General features: G+C 40.3%; 1 protein-coding gene across 1 annotated transcript; it reads right to left on the reverse strand.

The window, feature by feature from the left end:
• Positions 1-673: 673 nt before the first annotated feature.
• Positions 674-19407, reverse strand: smg5 (SMG5 nonsense mediated mRNA decay factor). Its single transcript, XM_034873288.1, has 22 exons — positions 18952-19407; positions 18458-18556; positions 16883-17006; positions 15384-15540; positions 14148-14237; positions 13731-13820; positions 12837-12915; positions 12627-12752; positions 11544-11612; positions 10646-10872; positions 9502-9639; positions 7809-8726; positions 7531-7700; positions 7375-7450; positions 6200-6375; positions 5398-5556; positions 5108-5167; positions 4441-4600; positions 3601-3691; positions 3396-3470; positions 3139-3277; positions 674-1802 (listed from the first exon to the last, which is right to left on the reverse strand). The coding sequence occupies exons 1-22, from the start codon at positions 19014-19016 to the stop codon at positions 1719-1721; spliced, it is 3372 nt and encodes a 1123-aa protein (XP_034729179.1). The 5' UTR covers positions 19017-19407; the 3' UTR covers positions 674-1718.
• Between the last annotated feature and the right edge of the window lie 2801 nt (positions 19408-22208).

A 22208-nucleotide genomic window follows, 5' to 3' on the forward strand; every position in this document is an offset into this window, starting at 1 on the left:
TGATGAGGGAAAAAAAAAAAATGGTACATGGAGACCTAGTTTGAAGAAAGAGGCCATGCCTAGAAAGACTTCACATGAGGAGTTCAAAGGGTTCAGGTCTCTGAGCATTTTATACCTGTTTGCTCTGTTTTGGCACCTGACAAGCCTTTAAATTCACTGATCTGTTACTTGATGTCTCACCAGTATCCGAAGCACCAGGCCCTCACCAACACAGGCTCCTGTGTTGTTTTACACTTCAGAACCACATGAGAAAATATAAAACGGTTTCATAGCACTGTTCATTACGACTTCATTTGGTGGAATGCTCATTTAAGTGATTTTTTGGGATAGTTGCTAATTCATTTTCTGGCACATAGTAATAGTAAGAAGATACAAGAAGTCATCAGCTTATATGAGTTTCTTTTTATTAGGTTCAATGCATGGCCACACACATATACTGGTTTTCTTTTGCAGTGTGCATGATGGGACAGTCATTATGGAAATGGTGATGTGGATGGGATACATTTTAGGAGTTTACAGGGGTCCAAACAACCTACATTCCTCTGGGAAAGTCAGCCGGCTCCTCTCTGCGGAGCCTCTTTGATGACTAGCTACAACATGAAGCTATTCAGCTTCTACCTCCCTTTAACATGACACCTTGATAAATAACTTCTGGATTATAAGCCCCCCCCCCCCTCCCCATTTTAAGAACTGAAGGATTTGTTCAGTGGATCAACACACAACAACAACCCATTCCCTTAACATTCTTACATATCTTATTCAAATTTAGCTTACAAAAGGCAAATAAACAACATCATTTGGGTACAAAAATAAAATCCAAATTAAAACTTAACAGGGCAAAACCTGTCATGTTTTTTTTTTTTTCTCCTTCTCATCCAGAGATACCACAATACATAAGTCACTGGTCACAAAAGTGCACCGCAAATAAAGAAAAAAACGAAATCAAATTAAAAAAAAAAAAAAAGCCGTGTAGGAAGGAAACCGAACCCGGAGAAGGGTACATACTGTATGTCTTCCTCAACCTTTCCTAGAGGCCTATGAGCTATGAGACTCCTGGCTTGTTTTGTAGGGCTGGAAGCCTCAGGTGTCAGCTGGACAGAGTGTATTTTCTCTGTCTCTAAGTTGTCTTCATACACCCTTGGATTTCTAAAAAAAATGCAGCCCTACCAGACTCGCATATTTTATACCCTGTTTTCTCAATACAGACTGGAAGGAAAGGGAAGTAGGGAACGGAATCCAAACCACTGCTCTAAACATCTATATGGATTCATCTGAGTGTGGATGTGTTCATGTGTGTGTGCGGTTTCTCTCTCGACATGTATGTACTCATTTGCTAACATATACAGTGTATTCCTGGTTAGAGTGTGAACCAGGGGCACTTAAAAGTTGTGTAGCGTCCCCCACCCCCCACTGATTCCGCACCCCGACCACTAGGGGTCACTCTTTATGTTTAGGATTGGGGGGTGGGAGATGTGCTCTTACTTATAGCGCCGTTTCACCCGCATTTCTCTTTTTAGTTTTTACTCCACTGTTTTAACGTTTCCACCCCTCTAAGCTTTAACTCTTTCCTTTGCTTCAGCTTTCTTTTGAGTTGGTTTTTGCCTTTGGAGACGCAGTTACACACAGAGCAAAAGAGTGGGAGAGAGAGAGAGAGGGAGCGAGTGTTGTGATCAATCAGCTGTTTGCAGTGCTGACAGCAGCTTTCCCCGTTTGAACTCTCAGCCAATCTCCTTCCACTGCCGGTAGAAGTCCACGATGTTCTTCAGCTCCATGCCCGCCGATCCAGCTGCCTGGATCGCCGCCTGGCATGGGAGAAAATAACAGACTTGCAAATGTGTACAAAACATATACATTTTTACACGTTGCTTTTACATACATTTCAACGTCATTGCACTTAATGTAAATGTATTTTTAACAGTATAAAAATATTTTTAATAGTATATTGAAAATGAAAGATATTGAAAGTATATTGAAATTAAAGAATAGAAAATTAGGACTGTCTGTCAACTCTAATAGCTACAATCTTAAAGTGCCCATTCTATGAATAAAATATATATTTTTAGTTTTTTCTGTTACTTGGAGTGTTACTTTGTGTCTCTGGTACTTCCACCCGCATACAAACTTGGAGACAAAAACATCAGTGCTGTTTTGAGTGAGATACAGGTTTCTGAATGTCCTCTGCCTTCAGTCTCCGGGTGAGTTGTTCAAAATCTCCGTGGCTTTTTAAGTCACTAGCCGAGATGAGGCATGAGACTTCTGCTAAAGCATATACTAGTGCTAGCATGCTAGCTTGTTCCCAATGGCAAAACACTTCTACAACACACACTAGTTCACCAGAATCTACAAAAGAACTACTTCCATGTCCCTGTTCTGGAAGTGTCCCTCATTTAGCTAATCCTTCCTTGTACTGACCGAAGTTGGAAAAAGAGTTATCTAGCTAATGTGATCTTACCTAGCTACTGCGCATGTGCAACTCCCAACAAAGATAGTATAGAAGTGAGATGTCTCACTCTGTAGCTAAAACATAGATCCAAACACACAGGGTGAAAACAGGATCTTCAGCAATGTGCGGTACAGCAAAAATATGGAGTCTTTTGAAAACGAAACCATGTAAACCTATTCTGGTACAACCTCATAATGCAATTATGAACCTGAAAATGAGCATAATATGGGCCCTTTGAAGCCATAAGGGTAGCTGTGTGCTTCAACAGTGTTTGTTGGATCGTCCAACAGAAGCCTTAACTTCCAACTCCCCACATCACCAGATGGCTGTGGGATCTGTATGAACATTGATAGGACAGCACTGGAGCAAAAATAGAGCAGAGCTGAACAGCATTAAGCTTTTTTCCCACATTCTGCACTTAACCCATTCAGCCTCTTTTTTCCTTTTCTTACTTTTATGTTAAAGAGCTTTTTTATCTGTATTTAATATTTATTTCATACTAATGTTCAATATGTTTGTTTATGTATGCACCCAACTCTAAAGAAATTCCTTGTAAGTGAATACACCTTTTTCTGATTCAGGAGAGGACAAATTTGGATTTTTATTTGGATTTGTTTCTCTAGTCGTGTGAAAAAGTCAACTTCCTGAGTGTTAGTTCCGGTCTGCAACATGACAAAATGCAGTGAGTGACTGACCTTCATTGCTGCTGACCGAATGCAAAGCTCCTCCACTTGATGGCCAGTGAGAATGGTCACCATACCGGCTGTATCTTCATCTCCGTTGCTCTGGGAGACTGTTAGCTGACGACAGCTGTCCACCATCTTGTAAAAATGCCTAGAAATAAAAAATTTAAATAAAAAAAAGAGGACCAATCAAAATAGAAGTAATAGTCATCCTGTGAGTATTTTAGAAAACACATAGCCGTAACTGGAGAAAGGAGAGCTTGGTTTACCAGGCTTCGATGTCCTGACGTTTCAGTTTATCTCTTTCAAAACTTCGACCAGACTCCTTCTGGCAGCGTATGTACCTGCAGAAGAATGTGATACAGAATATTTAAGAAATCTGCCAAAATAGGAGATTTTTATGGAGTAAAAAATTGAGGTTTGTGTACTTTAACAAAAAAAATCTGCCACTATACACATAACACAAACACCTACCTGTTGCCTTTGCGAAATTCAGACTCCAGGAAGCGGATGCCATCCCTCGCACCGGCATTTTCCTTTTTCAACCTGTCAAGTCCATCAATCACTACAACACAGAAGTAGTACAGATTAAGCACCTGAGAAAACAGTCATGTCAGCAAAACTTCAATCAGATACCAACTTTGTGAAAACAAAGAGAATAACTAGAGTCCAAGGTGATGTCTTCAAATAGGTTGTCATGTCCGAGCAAGTGCCCCAAAATGACATTGGGTTTTGAACAGGAAATGCGCTTGATAAAAATACAATCAGAGACTCAAATGTCCAGAATAACTACACCGTGCAATAAACTAGTGTCTATTGTTGCATTTGTGTGTATCAGTTTTTTGGTAGAATTCCAAAACATAAAAGTACCTTTTTAAGACCACTTTAATACTCATGATATGCGATGTAGTATCCAGGTATGACAGTGCTGCCTCAAAATTCCACAAAAATAGATTGAACAGGCATCCTGTATAGTGTCTCCCAAAACCCACAATTGGATACAAACACATTTTTCAAGGCCTTTACAGTATATGAGGAAACGGAATTAAATGTTTTTAAAAAGACTTTTCAGGTCTAATACCAGATATGTAGTAACATTATGTGAGATTGTTGAATGGAAGATTTAGTCATGTAATACAGGAGTAGTCTGTATTACATTTGGCATGATAGTCCCTCTCATCAGTAATCACAATCGTCAGAGATCATGAAAAGCAATCTCGCAAATATTTGAATTACCACCAATCCACCTTGTTCAATACGCTACACACCATGCTGTTCAGGACAGAGAAAGGACAAGGCAATCAATGCACTGACCTGTCCGTGGGATGATGATGATGAAGCAGCCGCTGCTGGCCAGCTGCCGGATGAGGTTCAGATGCTGGCAGAGAGCAGCTGTGTCAGGCACCAGGTAGGGAGACATGGACGACTGGGCCTTAGGCTGCTGAAGGCTGCCCTCTAGCTGCGATACCTCCAACTGCAGGGATCAGACAGAAAAAGAGATCCAAAAGCTGATCATGTGCAATTCGTTTAAGATGGGCTTTATATATGGGTGCCCGCTCTACCAGGTGAGCTAACCAGGCGCCCGTAAGATGGGTTTTAAAGTCACAGAAATATAATACAACTATATCAGAGCTCCTACAAAGTTTGCACTACCGGCATTAGATGATTTTGGCAAGTGTTCAGTGAGATTTAGACTGCAGCTGGTTCATGTTATGGTCCAACAATACGCCCGCTTTGTTCTTCACAAAGTTGATCTTACACTTAATAAAAAGGTTACCATACACTATTTCTGTATATTCTCGAATGAATTTCCTTACACAAGAAAATACATGTTTCAACCTTTTCTATACCTCAAACAAAACACTGGGAACTGCTCTTTTGGCAGTGATGACTATCATCACACAGCTGTGTCTTTGTTGTATGACTGCTCAGATTTTACAGACAGGGCAAACAGTCAGCGGAGGGAGATAATATTAAAAACCTGTAGTCGAAGCTGGGCCATATCCCTCATTAAGCGATTTCGGCGAGCCTCCTCTTCAGCCTGGACAAATAAAGATAAAGACAGGAGTCAACAACAAAAAGGAACAGATGCTTTGCTTACAGGTAAAAACCCATTTTGGTTCCAGCTCATTAAACATTCTTCACATTTTAGTTCAACAGTTACACTACAACACAATTTTCCCTTCCTGAACTGCACACCTAATAACGAGACTTGACTGAATGTAAGTGCCCTGTGGTTCTTCTTCCTTGTTCTGTTCAGATGTCACCCACCATTCGGAACTGGGCCTTGGCTTGCTGCACCAGATTATCCTGTTCGGATTGGCTGATGCTGGTGAATATGCCTGCCTCTGGGTTGTAATGCAGCACGTTGCCCTGGAGATTTGTCAGGAAGTGGCCAAAACTGCGAATGCAACCAACTCGGACTGCACACTGAAGGAAAGAGAAAGACAAAAAATGTTGAATTATTATGCTACTTTCATTAAATCTTTTATAAATGTGTTGACAGTCTCGACAGTCCAAACATTAATACAGCAACAAATAAATATTTGCCATGTAAAAGATATAATGGTGTAATGGCGTCCTGAGCACAGAATGGAGTCGCACTCCCTGTTGTAATCCTAGATTCTGATAGCCGGTCAGACAGCGCATGCATGTGGCCATGAAAACCCATTGGTATTTCACAAATTAGGGAGTGTCAGTGAGAGCTGTGTGGAAACAATTCCACTTTATTTTCCCTTCAAGCCCCTTCAAGTGAACTAGGTTTGGATTCAGTGTAAAGATTCAGTAATGATTTGAATATTGTACATCATTTGAATATTGTACACCTAAATTAGTTTTGTCTAAGATAATAATACTGTTTTGATATTTGCCAACTTATAGGCTCACAAAACAATAAAAAAAGAAGAAAAAAAAGGCACCACAGCTGGCAAAAACCTAGAGCCATGATTCTACAATAATAAAATGCTAATTGGCATGGTGGATCTGATGCCTTCTGGTTATCCGATGTTTTCAACCAACAATGAACATCTGTTAAAGCTGAATTCTGTGTGTATCTGTGTGCTTGTGTGTGTACCTCCTGTAGGGAGCTGAGAGAAGGCTTGCGGCGTGTAAAATCAAGACGGCGGTGAGCTACATTGAGAGCAGGCAGGTGTCGCAGAGCCAAATCCTCAGGCAGCAGCAGACTCTGGACCAAACCGGGCTGCTCACACTCATTTAACAGCTCCGTCACCTCTGCGTTCAGACCGAGCTCTGCAGCGCACACACACGAATAAATAAATAAATGAGCTGTAGACTCAGAGCCCAAAAAAACAAAATCACACAGGAAGACAAATATTCATTGTGAAAGCTGAATTTTAGTATGTTTTGAGTGCTCCCAGTACAGGGATGGAATAAGATCTTGGGATTATGGACAAAAATAATATCACAATAATCATAAAAAACATTTAACAACTTGGAAGATTACATCCAACCAAAAATTTAATAATATGACTAAATAGGCATGGACCGGTCACTGTTTTCAAGGCTTTTATTTTTTGATTGTGTGCAATGGAAAAAATGTCTTTCACCCAGGGTTAGGGTTAGGGTTAGGGTTACTAACCCTAACCCTAACCCAGACATTTAAAATAATGTATACATTTTAAAGCTGTAAGTGCAATACCATGAAATCTTTGCTGAAGTTTTGTCAGAATCATATACCGGCCCATGCCTATGACTAAACCAATAATTAGAAAAGACCAACTAATAAAATTGATAATGATGAATATGTAATAATATAAATAATCATTATTATTATAAAAAGGTAAAAAATAAAACATCTTTCCAGCAACATCTCTAAATCTTAGATGAAAATGTTTTTTTTTTTAAACTAGTTTATTGATCTACGCAAAAACTAAATGTAAAGCTAACTCCATAAAGTGACTAGCCAAGTCAAGAAATAGTTTCAGATTGTTTTGCCTTGTAGCTACGTAATGTTTTTAGTTGATTGCAGATGGTTTTGCTTCCCTGTTAGGCAAAGCTGATTACCTGCTATCTCTGGCTTTATATTTAACATGAGAGCGCTACCAAGCCTCTCATCTAACGGTCATTTAAAATAGTGGTTTAGGCAATGTCTTCACCCAGTGGCTCAACAGACATTTTAGGATTAGTGGACCCAGTGGGAATAAAACTTGCACACGTATGGGCCATCCTGTGCCTTCTGAGCCATAACGAAGTATAAATCTCTTTGCAGTGCAGTCTTTCATTACTCACCAGCCTCAAGCATCTTGCTGCCATCTGGTAGCAGGTTGAGCAGCACAGACAGTCGGTTCCACAGGCTTTGAGAACTCTGCAGAGAAAACCAGTCTGTTAAATATACTTCTAAATGTCAATGTTAATAGAAAAAAGCAGGACATTGTGCCCCCTCACCTGTGCACACATAAGGATAATGTCGGTGTTTGTTCTTAGCCAATCAACAAAGACCTTCACCACCTGAATCAACCCTTGATTGGTCAGGATCTCCATCTTCTCTAACAGGGTTTTCTCACTATGTACTGATGGGGTACTGTGTTGGCTGCCTTCCGAATCCGAGTCCATGTCTAGAGGAGGGGACACAATAATTAAGCAAAATACACATTTAAGTAACTGTGGGAAAAGCACACAAAAAGGACATACCATTTGTAACAATAAGGTAAAAAGCACATTACCATTTTCATTGGTTCCGTTGGCAGTACCAGGGTTCATATCGCAGGGTGAATCCCCAGGGGGAGGGGGTGTCTCTTGGGAGGGGGGAGCAGAGGCCTCAGTAGGGGTGGGAATACCAGGGGAGGATGAGCTTTGAGGCCTCAACAACATGTTGCTGAAGGTTGGCGCCAGGCGGAAGCAGCGCTTTGCCTGGAAGAGTTGCGAGGACATGGCCTGGAGGTTGCTGCTGATGCTGGCATCGCTGGGCAGGAGAGGCCCGTTGGTGCTCGGAGGTGTGTCCCCGTATTGGTTGCCTCTTTCGTCCTTGGGTTGTTCTTCATCTTCCTCTTCGTCCTGGGGCTCCCGCGCCTGACCCTCCAAGTTGTCTGAGTTTTCCGTGTCCTCTATGTCTTCGAGGTCGGAGCGAGACTCCTGGCTGTTCATGTCCGAGTCGGTCTCTACATCAAATGCCGTCCCTCCTTCCTCCTCCTCTGAGCTATTCCCCCAGCTGCCCCCCTCACCCAGGGGTACTCTCTTAGTCTCCTTCCTGACGGATGGAGGATTGGGTGGGGTTCCTGTTGTGGTGGCACCTGTGGAGTCAGCGCGACCCCTCCTCTCGTCATCGTCATCTTCATCCTCTTCACTCTCAAAGCCTTCGCTCAAGTCACTCTCATCCTCTCCCCGAGTGTCCTTGCGGGCACAGCGACGTCGGCGGAGTCTAGAGAGGCGGGTGTACTTCTTTTTCTGTCTCTGTTTTTCTTCTTCTTCTTCTAACTTGCGCTGTTCTTCCAAACTGCAATGCTTTTTGGCGCCATCCCTTTCACAGACATCTTCACCCTTCTTCTCCTCCTCATCTTGTTGCTCCAGGGAGCCATTCTGCAGAGGCTTGTCATCAGCGTGATCTGCCAATGGAGCGGACAAATCCTTCATCTCCAGGTCATCTAGATCAAAAAATAAAAAAATAATCCGTTTTCTTTTGGCAAATATGTCTCTTACTTCTAACTACATATTTCTCATTACATAAAAATTTTTTGTCAACGGGTTAGTCCTGAAAGAGTATGTTAAAAAGAAATGTGTTAAACTTTGGGCTTGGCAATATGGAGAAAATCAAATATCCCGATATTTTTGACCAAACACCTCAACAATGTTGTAATGTTGACTACTGGTGCTTTCACAAAATATTTACACAAGGAAAAATAATTTGGTAAATAATCATCAGTAATGTGGATATAATGACTAAGTGGGTAAACGCAAATAATAGAAGATTTACAACAGTCTGGTAAGTTCAGAAAATGACATCACTTTACTGTAATGCAGCCTCTAAAACCAGGAATAGACAACACTTATGCCATATTACGATATCCAAAATCTAAGATGATATCTAGTCTCATATCTCGATATTGATATATCAATATTTTATCCAGCTCTAGTTCCACTATAAATTGGCTTGTCATTTGTAAAAACTTTGCATACAGCTGTAGTTTTTCCAAAAGAATCCATCAATTTTAAAAACAACAAAAAGCCGCAATATAAGCCTAAATGATGTCGCTAATGAGAATACACTGGGATTGACGAATTGAACTACGTGTGTGGCAGACACTGGCTGGGAGATTTCCTTTACTGTGCTGACTCATTAGCCTTGAACTAACTTGCAGCTGCATTTGTTTTCACTCCTCTCTCTATATACTGTATGTAGACAGGGATTTCCTCTCTCACCTGTGGCGTCAGTGTGAAGTGGAGGCACCTGGCTCTCCGCTTCCTCCAGTTCAGCCTGCAGTCGAATGTTGACGTGGTTCACCAGATGGGAGAACAGCGCCAGAGTGAAAGCTATGGACGCACTGTACTGCTTTGATCCTAAAGACACAATACAACATTTATTAATACAAAAAAAATTATCTACGTCCTATATAATTGCCACAAGACGCATTTCCTGTGGCGGAATAAAATCGTACGCATTCTCATTGCACATATTGGTTACGTTCTTTTGATTTTATATTTCAACTGAGTCTCCAAATTTTGGTTTTGGGAGTCATTCCATCACGGATCCACTATGATGACAAGAAACATGGACAACTTTAAAAATAACAATTAAAATAACAATAATAATAATGTATACTTTATTAATCCCACAAGGGGAAATTACAATTTACTACATTATTACACAGAGGCCTGAATTGCACAAACATTCTCAGTACCTGTACATGTACTATACACTATACCTATACATGTACTAATGGAGAGATGTCAGAGTGAGGGGGCTGCCCATGGGAAGCTGTCCATGGGAAACCGCACCAAGAAGTTGGGGGTTCGGTGCCTTGCTAAAGAGCACCTTGTTTTGTTTCACCTTCACCCCCAACCCTCCTCTACGCAGTTGCTAGTAGCCAAAAGAGAACACAGAGGATAAAAAAACATGGACTCTTCAGAAGAAGAAATTATCTTCTAGCGGGAAAGTCACCGGACGACACCCTCTTCTGAACATAGCCATACTGAAAAATACCCAGAGAGAGAGAGAGAGAGAGAGAGAGAGAGAGAGAGAGAGAGTTTTGTGGAGCTAATAGTCTTAATTAGCTTTGTATAAAATTCATTTGGCAATAGCTTGAATGTAAGGGCAGTTCATTAATATCAAAATATATAGACTAAAGCTTTAACTGAAGAGCTCAACAGAAATAAAATTGAGTCTGGATTCTTCTTCCTCTAATTGTTCCAATCCTCATCTCACGTAGAGATACAAACCCACTGACGATGATACTGACACAGAATTACCACTTTAAGTTATAAAAATATAAGTAAAAATAATTTTGGAAGAAAAAAGAAAATTTGTGAAACACACACACCAGCCTTAACATCACACTAGCATTACCTCCCCTCTTCAGGCTGTGCACCACCATTAGACAAGTGACCACCATCTTGAAGACGAGGGTGTCCGGCAGCACGGGGCAGGAGATGTCAGCGTGCTGCGGCTCCTCCTCCTCCTCGCCAGGGGAGTGGTGAGCACTGCCATGGGACGCCGTCGGCAGGTAAAACAGCACCAGGTTGAAGTCCTCCAGCACCGACTGGCAGAGTGACGTCAGCTCCGTCTCCATTAGACTACACACAGACAGAGGAGTGGAAGCAATGTCATGAAAAGGAAGCACTAAAAATGCCATGTCACAATTTTACCCCTATTTTCCAACAGGAGCGGAGAGGCACCGCGACCCCAGCACACAATCGCGGCTGTTCAAGTCAATGCTTGACATCTAACCAGCAGCGTCGCGGCGCATCCCGGAAGCGTGCGTCAGATGGCTTTCTGCTAAAAGGTATGCGCCAGGTCTATTTTCACGCTCCTCTAAAAACACCACGGACGATAAGGAGATTCATCTTGGAGGTGGAAAAACTTAAGAGACACCATGGATCTTTTTCACAAGGACAACGCCAGAAAAAAGAATGGGGCATGGAGTTTACTGCACAAGTACTTGGGGTGCAAAGTTGATACTAGCTTAATAAACACGCAACTGTCCTTTAAAGTACTTGTAGAGACAACACAATCTTCGAGTCTGGCAGGCAAGGAACATTTTTACAGGTAGTAAACACTAGACACTGCCTACCTCTGTCCACACTTAAAAGCAAATATTTAACTTTGATATCCCGGGTGCAAGTAAGAGGTTAGATGCTATAGATTCATTTGACAATAATTAAACATATATAAACAGTATGTAGTCTTAACATACCAATGAAATGGTTAAGGCTTATTTGGTTCTATAACAGTGGCGTGGACTCACCTGTTCTTGGGCTGCAGCAGGCTCTGAAGGTACATGAAACTCACCAGGAGGCGCTTAATGTCTTTTGATCTGCAGAAAAACATCATAGCAATATAATGGAAATCATAGAGTACAGATATGTGGATTTTGTATCAAAATTCTATGAATCAAATTGAGCATTTTATATATCTATTACTGCTTTTCCTTTTGCTAAGACATTCTGGGTAAGTGAATGGAAAAAAACAACTAACTAACTTATAAACTAACTCTTTCATTAGTATATCCCCTCTTTTAAAAGGAGCCAAAGTGGAGAAATGTAGGAATTGTAGGTCTTGGAATTCAACACAGACTCAACCTTAACGCCTCGACTTGGATTCAAACACTCAGTACTCAACCTCAGGTAATGGTGACTCAACGCGGACTCAACTAGGACTCAAACTTGGACTTGAACACTGGGGACTCAAGACTTGACAGTTGGTAACTCAACTATAACACCGGCACTAACACATAATGTAGTTTCACACTGCACACACGCCACAGCTGAGAAACAAAAACAGCATTGATTTCTGCCCAGGTGGCAAAAGAATGTGTTAATCCTATTTGCTCCATGCAAAATAATCAACATAATCCCACAACAGACAAAGCAACATTACCTATCTACACCCGTTTCCAGAGTTTTTTTTTCCTTCTTTATTTACAAATCAAGCATTTTACATGCTTCATTTGTGGGCATATTCATCTTTTGTTTCTATTTTCTCTGCTACTTTTGTTGCTACAACAACATAATTTCCCCCCGGGGAACATTAATTATCTAATCCCATCTGCAGAGAGATGCTGCTTTATCCCACCACTGGTTAGAGAGCCTTGATAATTGAAATGGCATGCGAGTCGGTAGTTATGTGAAAAACCCAGATGTCAATTGGGACTAGGTTAAAATTACTCTGGGATTTAAGCACAGTGAAATCAAATTAGTCTGTTTAATTTAGACAGATTTTTACCAAGTTAGTCAGAAAATAACATTAGTGATACCACTGCTGTCCAGAGAGGGCTTGTGGTCTAAGGAAGCCTCAGAGGAACTGTTAGAATCCTGTGATTCCTCCTCACCTTTGTCGAGATGGAGACAGCTTCTTCATTTCCTGCTTCTTCACCTGGTGGTACATCTTGGCAGCTTTGTCAAACAGGCGCTTCAGGTTGCCATAGGCACCCTCAAAGGGGGCCTCTGATTGGATGCTAGCACAGATACAGCTCTGAACTTAGTGGGTTGTGGTTCAATAGTTACCATCACACGTAATTGTACATAAAAACAGTCCTCACCAGCGTAGATAGTAGTATGTTGCTTCAACATTGTAGAACTTGCTCCCTGCCAGTGTGCCCAGTTGGTTAAAAGGCATTCCTGTGGACAGGTGGATGAACGGGTTAATAAGGCAACCTTCATTCTTGGAGATGCCTGATTTGGACAGAATCATTACCTAATGTTTTGTCTAATTACCTAAATGTCCTGTTCAATCAAAAAAATGATGACAAAATGGGGCCAAGATTTGGAGACCACAAAACGTAATATCTTGACGGAAAAGCTAACATGACATGATATAGACCTTCCAGGATAATAGTAGCAAGAAGTAACAAAATCGTTAAAATGAAGGTCACAAGACTAAAACAGAGAGAGAGAGAGAGAGAGAGAGAGAGAGAGAAAAGACATTAGGGAGCTGCTACTGTGAGGCTGTCATATAATTTCCTTTTTGTTTTTTGATTGTTGTAGAACAGCAGAGGTTGAGACAGAGAGAGAGTGTTGTGGGTTGGGATGGTATGGGGTTTGAATGAAGTGTATTTGACAATGCTTAAATTACAGTTCATTTAGAAGTCTGGTGGGTTTTGCAAAATTAATTTGGCGGATATTTTTATGTTTGAAAAAAGAGCTTACTCTTTAACAGAAAGTATCACCCCCTTAGAAATCAGTTGTCAGGCATTTAGAATATTACTTTGAGTCTTTCAGTGGCAAAACAAGCACTTTTGTGATGGTAAATACAAGATGGACAATTGACCTTTTAACTTACATTGTGGCTTGTTTTGCCGCTGCCGACTGCATAGTTCTTGCTTAATACTTGATCAATGTCAAAGAAGTTCCCATCAGTCACTTAGACACAGAACCATAGGATCATAGGGTCCAGGTTGAAAACTTGAAAGGTATCTTACATTACAGTCACTTACCCATGTGTGGCATGACGGAGAGCGCCTGATGGTAAAACCTTTCGGCCAGCTGCTCAGCCTCCACTCCAGCAAGTTCATTCTGATAACGGGCTGCAGAGGAAATATTAAAATAACAGAAAAAGCCACTGTTAACATTAAGGTATACATTGGCTAAAATTTATTTTAATTTTCTTTTATGTATGAAAGGCAAACCAAAACCTATGCGGACATAATTCCATTTGCTTCTGCAATTCTCAGCTTAATAATGTGAAATGAATTAAAATACTGATATCTCTGTAAAGCAACCAAACAGCCTCTTGCATACTCTATGGCTGAGCCAACATTTCCCACACTGAATGACACACACATGCTGTCTCACACCTCTACAAGCTGGGAAGAGAGATGATATAATTGCATATTCTTTCATCATGTTATTACCTAGATCTCCAAGGTAGACCAGACAGCGATGACAGGCCATCTGTGCCCACTCCATCTCCTTGGGGGTGGCTGACACTGGTTTCTTTCGGCCTGCGGGGAATATTACTTAATGTTTTTTCTTCTTCATTTAAAGCATTTAGCTAACGCACTTACCCAAAATGACTTGGAGTTATCTGACAAAAGAAAACAAGCTTAAATTCCAGTAAAGCAACTATTTGGAATCAGCATAATGATCTGAATGTTAGAGACAGCACCCAGTTAATATTTCAAACAATGTTTCTCCGTCCATGACGTGGTAATGTCCGCAGGTGTGTTTGTTTAAGGTGGCCAAAAACATTTATATTTCTTAATAAAATAAGTTTCATGCTGGAAGACAGGATTACAGCCCCTACCTGGTATTAGCCCCTTTTGTCTGATGGCATCTGAGGCAAAAGGGCGAGTACCAGCCGCACCGTACCACAAACATGGGTGACCCTGCACCTGTCTGTTTGTCTTTGCTAACAATAGACTGACTTGGCACGTGTGCTTTGCATAGTGCAGGTGGGCACTGACATCTGATACGGACTGAATTCAGACAATGGACACATAAACACCCGGTCTGCATGCAATGGTGGGATCACACTATTCATTATTTGAGTAGGTAAAAGTACATTCTAATTCCAGCTGTAAATGATGCTTAACTTCCAGTGGACGTTTGAGCAGTTTCAATATTAAATCCACAAGTATCACAATATTCATACCAAGCTGAAGCGGTTTTAAACCCATTTTACATGAAAAAGCAAACCTGAATAGTGCAAAGAAAAGGCTATATATATATATATATATATATATATATATATATATATGGATTTAAGTTCATTTCTCACCTGGAGAGAGTGCATAAAAAACAAAAACAAACTACACTGTAAAAATAGGAAAACATGTTGAGTTGTTAGTATTACAGTAAGCCATTAAAGGGAACCAGAATGCACCAGGATACTGAAACCGGCACAACTAAATAGAATCTAGCTATCATTCACACCTTTGTGTTACTTTGTAAAACCTCTTAAGTAAAAAAGGCCTTTAAGTTATCAAAATTTCTAAATTCCCTGAATACTTTTTAAATGGGCATGCATATGTTAAAGCATGTACATATGAATGTTACACATCCTTCTGGCAAACATTTATTAAGAGATTAGATGCCGCTTGCGCATTTGAATGTTTTACATCTATGTCTCTGTGTTTTGCGTATCTGACCTATCAGTGGGTCTGTGACGTGGGTCCAGTCGATGCAGTCCTGCAGCTCCAGCTGGTAATGTGACTGGATGTACAGCAGCAGGTGCTGGTAGAAACCCACGCCGGCAACCAGGTGTGTACGGTAGGCACACTCCAGAGCGCTGCGACTGTGGATGTGCTACAGTGGAGCAAAAAAGATTTAAAAAAAATAAAAAAATAAAGAGATGAGCCAGAACATTAGGATCTATGTTGCAAACAGACTGTAATTTATAATGAGCATCAAAAAGGCCCAAAAGCATTGAACACTTAAATATGTATGTGTACATTTTTTTTTAAAGACAAGGAATGGGGAAACACTTACAACAAAAGATAATGGTTAGGAAATAAAACCACTAAAAAAAATAAACGTGCAACCTAATTAATATTGTGAGTGAACATTAACTTTATAAGAATACTCCACCAAGTAGGCTACCTAAAACATCAATCAATGCAGCAAAACCGAATATATTGTCTTTTTTTATACCATGCATTTCTCTTTCTTGTCCAAACAAGCCGCCTACATTACCCACAATTCAACTCTAATAAATTGTTTCCAGATTCAAATATGTTACTCTAGCCGCTGGCCTAAAACAGAGATAAGGTGTGGGCTACAGAGGTCGGGAGAGATCACTCCTTTCTTACTTCCCACCCACAGATAGTGTTTTTCATTTTAAAACTTCCAACACAAACTGAAATGACATCTTCACTTGTGCAGTAGTACTATCAAAGACCTGTAAACAGACTTGGATGTGTAAAATCAGTGGAGTTACCAGATAGGAAGAGACTTCTTAACTTACACATCTTTTAAACAAACAAATTTGCAAAAAATAACTAAAACCGCTGATGACATTCAAAATGTTCAACATTCAAGTTTACAAGAAACTGAATCACGGCACACACATTTATAATTTAATGATTAAATAAGGTAGTCTCTACAAACTTACATTAATAATAACTTGTCTCCTGCTAGTTGTACTACAGCACTTACTTTTAAAAAATAAGTTAACTTAGTAAATACTTTGTTTTATCTGTTTTCTGTGTTGTATTTTGTAGAAATCCCTAAGCACTCGTCATACTGCCGGTAGCGCTAGCAGCAGAGAGCAGAAGCCAGCAGCAAGTGTTAATTAAATAAACTCTTGGTTTACTTACAAACTTTCCAATCCATTGTTTTATGAGCACATAACAAATTTGTTCTACTGTAGAAATTTGGTATAATTTTGGGCATTATTAGTGGGGTACTTTGCGAGATACACAGTTGGTTTCAATAGCGCCTGTACTAAGCTAATCAGCTGATAACGCTAACTCGCCCAATGTTAGACCCAGGTAAAAAAAGCTTTTGGTGGGTTGTTTTGCTTGAGGTCGTGGTGCAAAGGACCCTAGGGTGAAATACTCCCAACTATCACTTTAAGCCAGCTAACAGAAAAAAATGGTTGGCTAACACATGCAAAGATGATCTCTTCCACAGCTGCAGGGCGAGTTACCTTCTTGTTGGTCTTGATAACCTGGATGACCTCATAATAAACCTTCCTCCAGAGCAGCTCCTCAGCCTTACGGCCGTAGTCAACAGGGTGAAGAAACATCAGCTTCACACAAAGCTCCCTCAGCCTGAAAACACACACAGAGAAGGACCAAAAAACAGACACACACGCATACGCCTCAGTTAAGGAGGCAGTTGGGTCACCGGTTTGACAAGTAGACCAATGAGTCAACCTAGTTTCACATGAACAGGTGAGGCTAAGTAAGCGGGCATTTTCAGCAGATCAGTCAATAATGAAAATTTGCATAATTTGCAGCCAGCCCTCCTTTTTAGACACTATATCAGTTTCAACTGATGATCCTGGTACTGTCGGACAAAAATCACTAATAAGCATGCCCCTCCCTTCTATGACTCACATGGTCTGAGTAAACTGATTCAGAAGACAAAGTTGTGCACCAGAGTATTGTGATGAAATCTCAGTCCCCACTTGATGTATGCAGCTAATGACTAAATGATGTTACTGTACAAAGTCAAGTACATGCAGTGTTCCTCATTTTCCCCTCTTTGAAGAAATGATTCTCTATCGCTTGGATCTTCTATTGTTCAATTTAGAGGAAAATATAATAATCAACAGTAATATGAACCTCACCTTGCATCAATGTACCAAATTATCCCATTTGCAAGTGAAGTACAATATATAACTATAGCTCTCATCCTATTATGTCTTGGGGGAACTGATCACTTGTGGGTACCTCTGAATAAAAGGTGTAAAATTATCCCAAAATGTGTGCAATAGAATCTGATCACATGTGCCACATTCAGGTGTGGTCAAGGATGCTTATGCCCTAATATTGTAGTGTAAATGCACATGCATCAAACACTTAACCTAACAATTATTTTCTTTATTAACTGAAAAAAACAGCCATTATAAGTTCCCAGAGTCAAAGATGATGTTTCTAAATGTCTTTTATGTCAGAAAAATTGTGCAAAACCCAAAGATGTTTTAATGTACTGTAATATATGACAAAGTAAATCAGCTAGAACTAAAAAACGTTGGGCTTCTTTAATAAAAAAACAAAAAAACACCATAATGCAGGCAGCTCTAGTCAAGTTTTTAGAGTGCATGTTGGTTCCCAAAGCATCCAGCGAAACAAGATACCATCTCCTCTGTCTCCCTGTCAGTGTGGCCACACGGTTCAGTTCCTTTTTCACATTTACCTTTAACTTCCACTTTTTGAGGTTTTGGAACAACTTGGATCCTGTTAACATGTTGTGTGACTAAGCACAAATTAGTATGTTTATCTTTTTTGTTTAGTCTTGCAGAGATCACAACTTCTCACAGATCAAATGGTAATATTGAAGCATATGTGGTCAGATTTGAAAAATAAGACATGTTTCTAATTCTAACGGATTAGGGTTAGCTAGAGTCATCTAAAACTATTAACTTCAGGTGAGCCATCAGCGACTGGTTTATTGGTTTAAACAGGAAGATTCATAGTTCTGTTTACAACAACTGGCCAGATGTTTAAGTTACACTGCTGCCTCCTTTCACAAACATTACTGAGACAGCTGGACATACTTGTTGCGAAGGCTGATGTTCTCCGGCTTGAAGACCTCTCTGTAGGATGCTTTGCTGGCGATGATGACATCCAGCTTGTGCACAGATTCCACCACAGCCCTGGGTACCGTTGGGCAAGAGACAGCATTAGTTAGCATAATGACAAGGTTAACGCTATGATCTAAACATACTGCCGGCTATCATACTAGCAACCATCCTTACTGTTTCATGTCTTTGTAATAAACGCAGTAATAAAATGCAGTTTACTAATTTGCCAAAGCTACACAAAGCATTATGAAAGCCCGGTCAGATTTATCTGATGTTAGAGTTAACGTTACACTGGCTGAGAATGCGGGAATGTTGGGCTACTCGTCGTCGTGACAGGTTACTGAATGGAGGAAAGGATGTACCCATTCTTGTGGTAGCAAACATTGATTGGCTAGCTCTAAGTTAGCCAGCACAATAACGTTCAATTAGCACCTAGGTTAGCAACGCAAAACGGCCTTACAACTTACCTGTAAAGCCGCTTGATGAGAAGGACCTTCGCCTCTGGCTCACTGTCCTGCACCGGTCCACTCATATTAGCTCCAAGTCAGTTATTTGACCACACGCTCCAGCCTTTGGTCACCGCTTCCTTCAACCCTCCCGACACGCAGTTGTCAGGGCTACTCGGGTTGGTACCCCGGCAGTGACAACCGTGTTGGTAGCCTGCTAGCGCTAGCTATCAAGATAACGTTAGCTTTCCTCCCCTTTCCTCCGTGTCTCTTTCGTTACTTGTGTTCTTTGGCAAGACCCCCTCTACCCATCCGTTCTGAAACCCGGGTAGGAGGGGGTGCCCTAGAATTTAGGCTCTTCCTGGTCAGCTAAAACGCTCTGCTGTGCCTCTTGTGTTGTTCCCTATTCCAGCCATTGCTACGAAGGCGGCCATTATTTCTATCAGGCAGTGTCTGCCTGAATACCGCGAGAGTACAGAACACTCACCAGATTAAATGAAGGGTTGCCAGGTTGTCTACACATCCCTCATTTTCGAAATCTTGATGAAAACATTTACTTTGCCAGTAAAAAATGTACATAGTTTTACTTAAAGTACCAAAGTACTAATTGTTCAGAATGACCCATTTTAGATTAATAATATATTATGAATCACTGGATTTTAACTATTGAACATTAATGTTGCAGCTGTTAAAGGTGGGGTTTATAATAAATTATTGATATATTTCTGGGTAATGTTGTCTATAATAATAATATATCATCATTTACTAGATGGTTTGTATTAATAATCCAAATCTACAAAGTAACTACATCTGTTAAATAAATGCAGTGCAATACAATGTGCAATATTTGTGCTCTTTTACCATAATACTTTCAATATGCCTACATTTTACTGTAGCATGAATACTTTTATACCCTTACTTTTATATATGTAGGCTACTATATGAAAATTAAATCACAGTTGTGCCTCAAACATCAGTTCTCTTCTGTTCCCAATTTTGTATCCATACTTCCATCATTTGAATCATTCCTTGTCTTTTTTCCTTATAAAGGACATGAAGATGAAAAAACTGATGCTACTGAAGGCAGAATTGTGTAGTTACAATGACCCTAACCCAAACACTGTCTTTTAACCTAACCTTAACCCTTCAAAGCTAGCTAGCTGCTAACTTTAATGTTGACGCTTGGCTTGTGCAATATGTCAGTTTTGTTTAGTAACTAGGTTAATAGAAATGCAGAATAGGACTAGACACCATACTTCTGTACAAAGGTACACCACACACTGTTGTTGTAATTCCTCCTGCTACCAATAGAGGTCTATAGAAGATCATTTTACATCAGAAATGCAATAGGGGACAGGCATTTTGACAAATGCTTGCTTCCTTAAAAACATTTTCATGTGTTTCCCAACTGTGGAAACAGGGTACTGGTGTGGCAGATGATAATGGAGGGGATCACGGAAATGTGTAAGTCGATGGGTAGAGTTAGGGAGAAAAATATAGTTCTATAAAGATGCTTATTCACAGTGAAATGTTTTTGTTGGAATCATGTAAAGTAATGCTGTTTTCCAGGAAGTACAAGTGATGTAATTCTGATATAAATATACCACATACCAAATGAAAACCTTAGTGGTCATTTTATTGTGACAATAATTTTTAATTTTTAAGAGTTTAAACCTGGCTGAATAATTATAGGAATGTATTTGATGCTCAGGTCTGGAGCAGGTTAGGGGGGAAACTCGCAGCTCTGTTGTTTTTAAACAGCATGAACTGTCTATTGCTCCTCCAATGCAATTTTTGTGCTCTGTCCAAACTCAGAAGTTGCCAACCCGCTAAGGAACTGCAGGCGATTAAGTGTAGGAGGATGAGGATAATTACAAGCTTGTTATAATCCAGATGACCCAGATGAGCGAGTATGTGCAACCACAAGCTTGTGCGTCCAGAAAATTAATCTTTCTATTAAAAACATTGAGCAGATCAATAACCTGAATTTGGTTTTCAGATATAAAGAATGAAAAGAATATGATATGGAAAGATATGAATTTTTGACTTGGTTAAAAATGTTGTTTTTTTACAAACCTTGCAGGCCGTGAGTCTATCCATGCAGTGGTGGTGAAACACTCATTTAATTAATTAGTTAATTGTCTGAGTCACGTGATCGGTTGGACAAAGATTGTGGCATAAAGTTGTAGCTCCTGGTCCAACCTTGCCAAATAGTATATTCTATCACCTTGTGCTCGATAGAGTCACTTAAAACAGAATGGCAATCAAGAACCGAACCCAACGCAGCAATACTGATGCCACTGCAGAGGCATTGCTGGAGAAACAGAAAAGCTACTTTGAACCGCGTTTTGCTCAGATTCAGCAAGTGGGGATCGACAACGACAAAAAAAGACAGGAAGGAGGGAAAAACAAAAAACACAACAGCAAGAGCGACGTCCGCAGCTCAAAAATAACACACACACAGCAGACACACACACACTGACAGAAACAAGATAAGGGACCAAACACGTGCACAAATAGACGCAAGATGGCCGCAGCACTAGTGTAAAGCATGGACTTCAATCAGTCAGCAATGCTGTACAAAGTGTTCTAAGTTTTTTCTGGCGCTCCATTTATACGAGCTATAGAGAGTTCTAAATATACCATATCCGAAAAAGAAAGGGGCTATATACAAATAGACACGTCACAAGGCAGCTTCCAACGGGTTACAATAATTTTCTCAGCAGCCATGAGTCCAGCAAAACCTGCACGTTTTTTAGTTTTAGAGAGCTGAAGACAGATTGTTCAGAATCAAAACACTGGCAGTAACAGGTACAGTAACATTAATCAGGCGAGATATTTTGAATGCATTATTGTTCCAGAACTTACCAACAGGAGATTAATCCCAGAATGTAAAGATAAATGTCCTAAGCCTTCAGTGGGCAGAAAGTGCATTAAGGGCAGTTAATTACTTTCATGTGATGCATTTTTAAAGGAGTGAGATATGTTCTAAGAATGAAATTGTAGTGAATCTGCTGATGGTTTGGATTGCATGATACTTCTGGAATATTAGACCATACATCATGCCAGTCAAGATTGTTACTCAGGTCTGGACAATCGCGTTCCTAGACTTTCTCAATAGCAAGGCCAATGCGGCCAGATATGACCAAAAACGAATGAAGCCTAGAAACCATACCACAGGTTTTTGTCTGCATGGTGAATAATTTCCGGATAGGATGGATGTGCAACAATCTCTGCCAAGGGACAACACATGCCTTGAGTGCTGATCTTAATTTAAG

Source organism: Etheostoma cragini, chromosome 6 (genome assembly GCF_013103735.1).
Source record: "Etheostoma cragini isolate CJK2018 chromosome 6, CSU_Ecrag_1.0, whole genome shotgun sequence".
NCBI classification, from domain to species: Eukaryota; Metazoa; Chordata; class Actinopteri; order Perciformes; family Percidae; genus Etheostoma; species Etheostoma cragini.

What these genes read in the sequence shown, in the direction of transcription:
- smg5 (XM_034873288.1), bottom strand. Translation starts at nt 19,016, where the DNA reads ATGAGTGGACCGGTGCAGGACAGTGAGCCAGAGGCGAAGGTCCTTCTC. An exon ending in TGGCCCAGCTTCGACTACAG is followed by an intron (nt 4,601 to 5,107) that starts GTTTTTAATATT and finishes TGATCCCTGCAG; the next exon opens with TTGGAGGTATCGCAGCTAGA. An exon ending in GAATTTCGCAAAGGCAACAG is followed by an intron (nt 3,471 to 3,600) that starts GTAGGTGTTTGT and finishes ATTCTTCTGCAG; the next exon opens with GTACATACGCTGCCAGAAGG.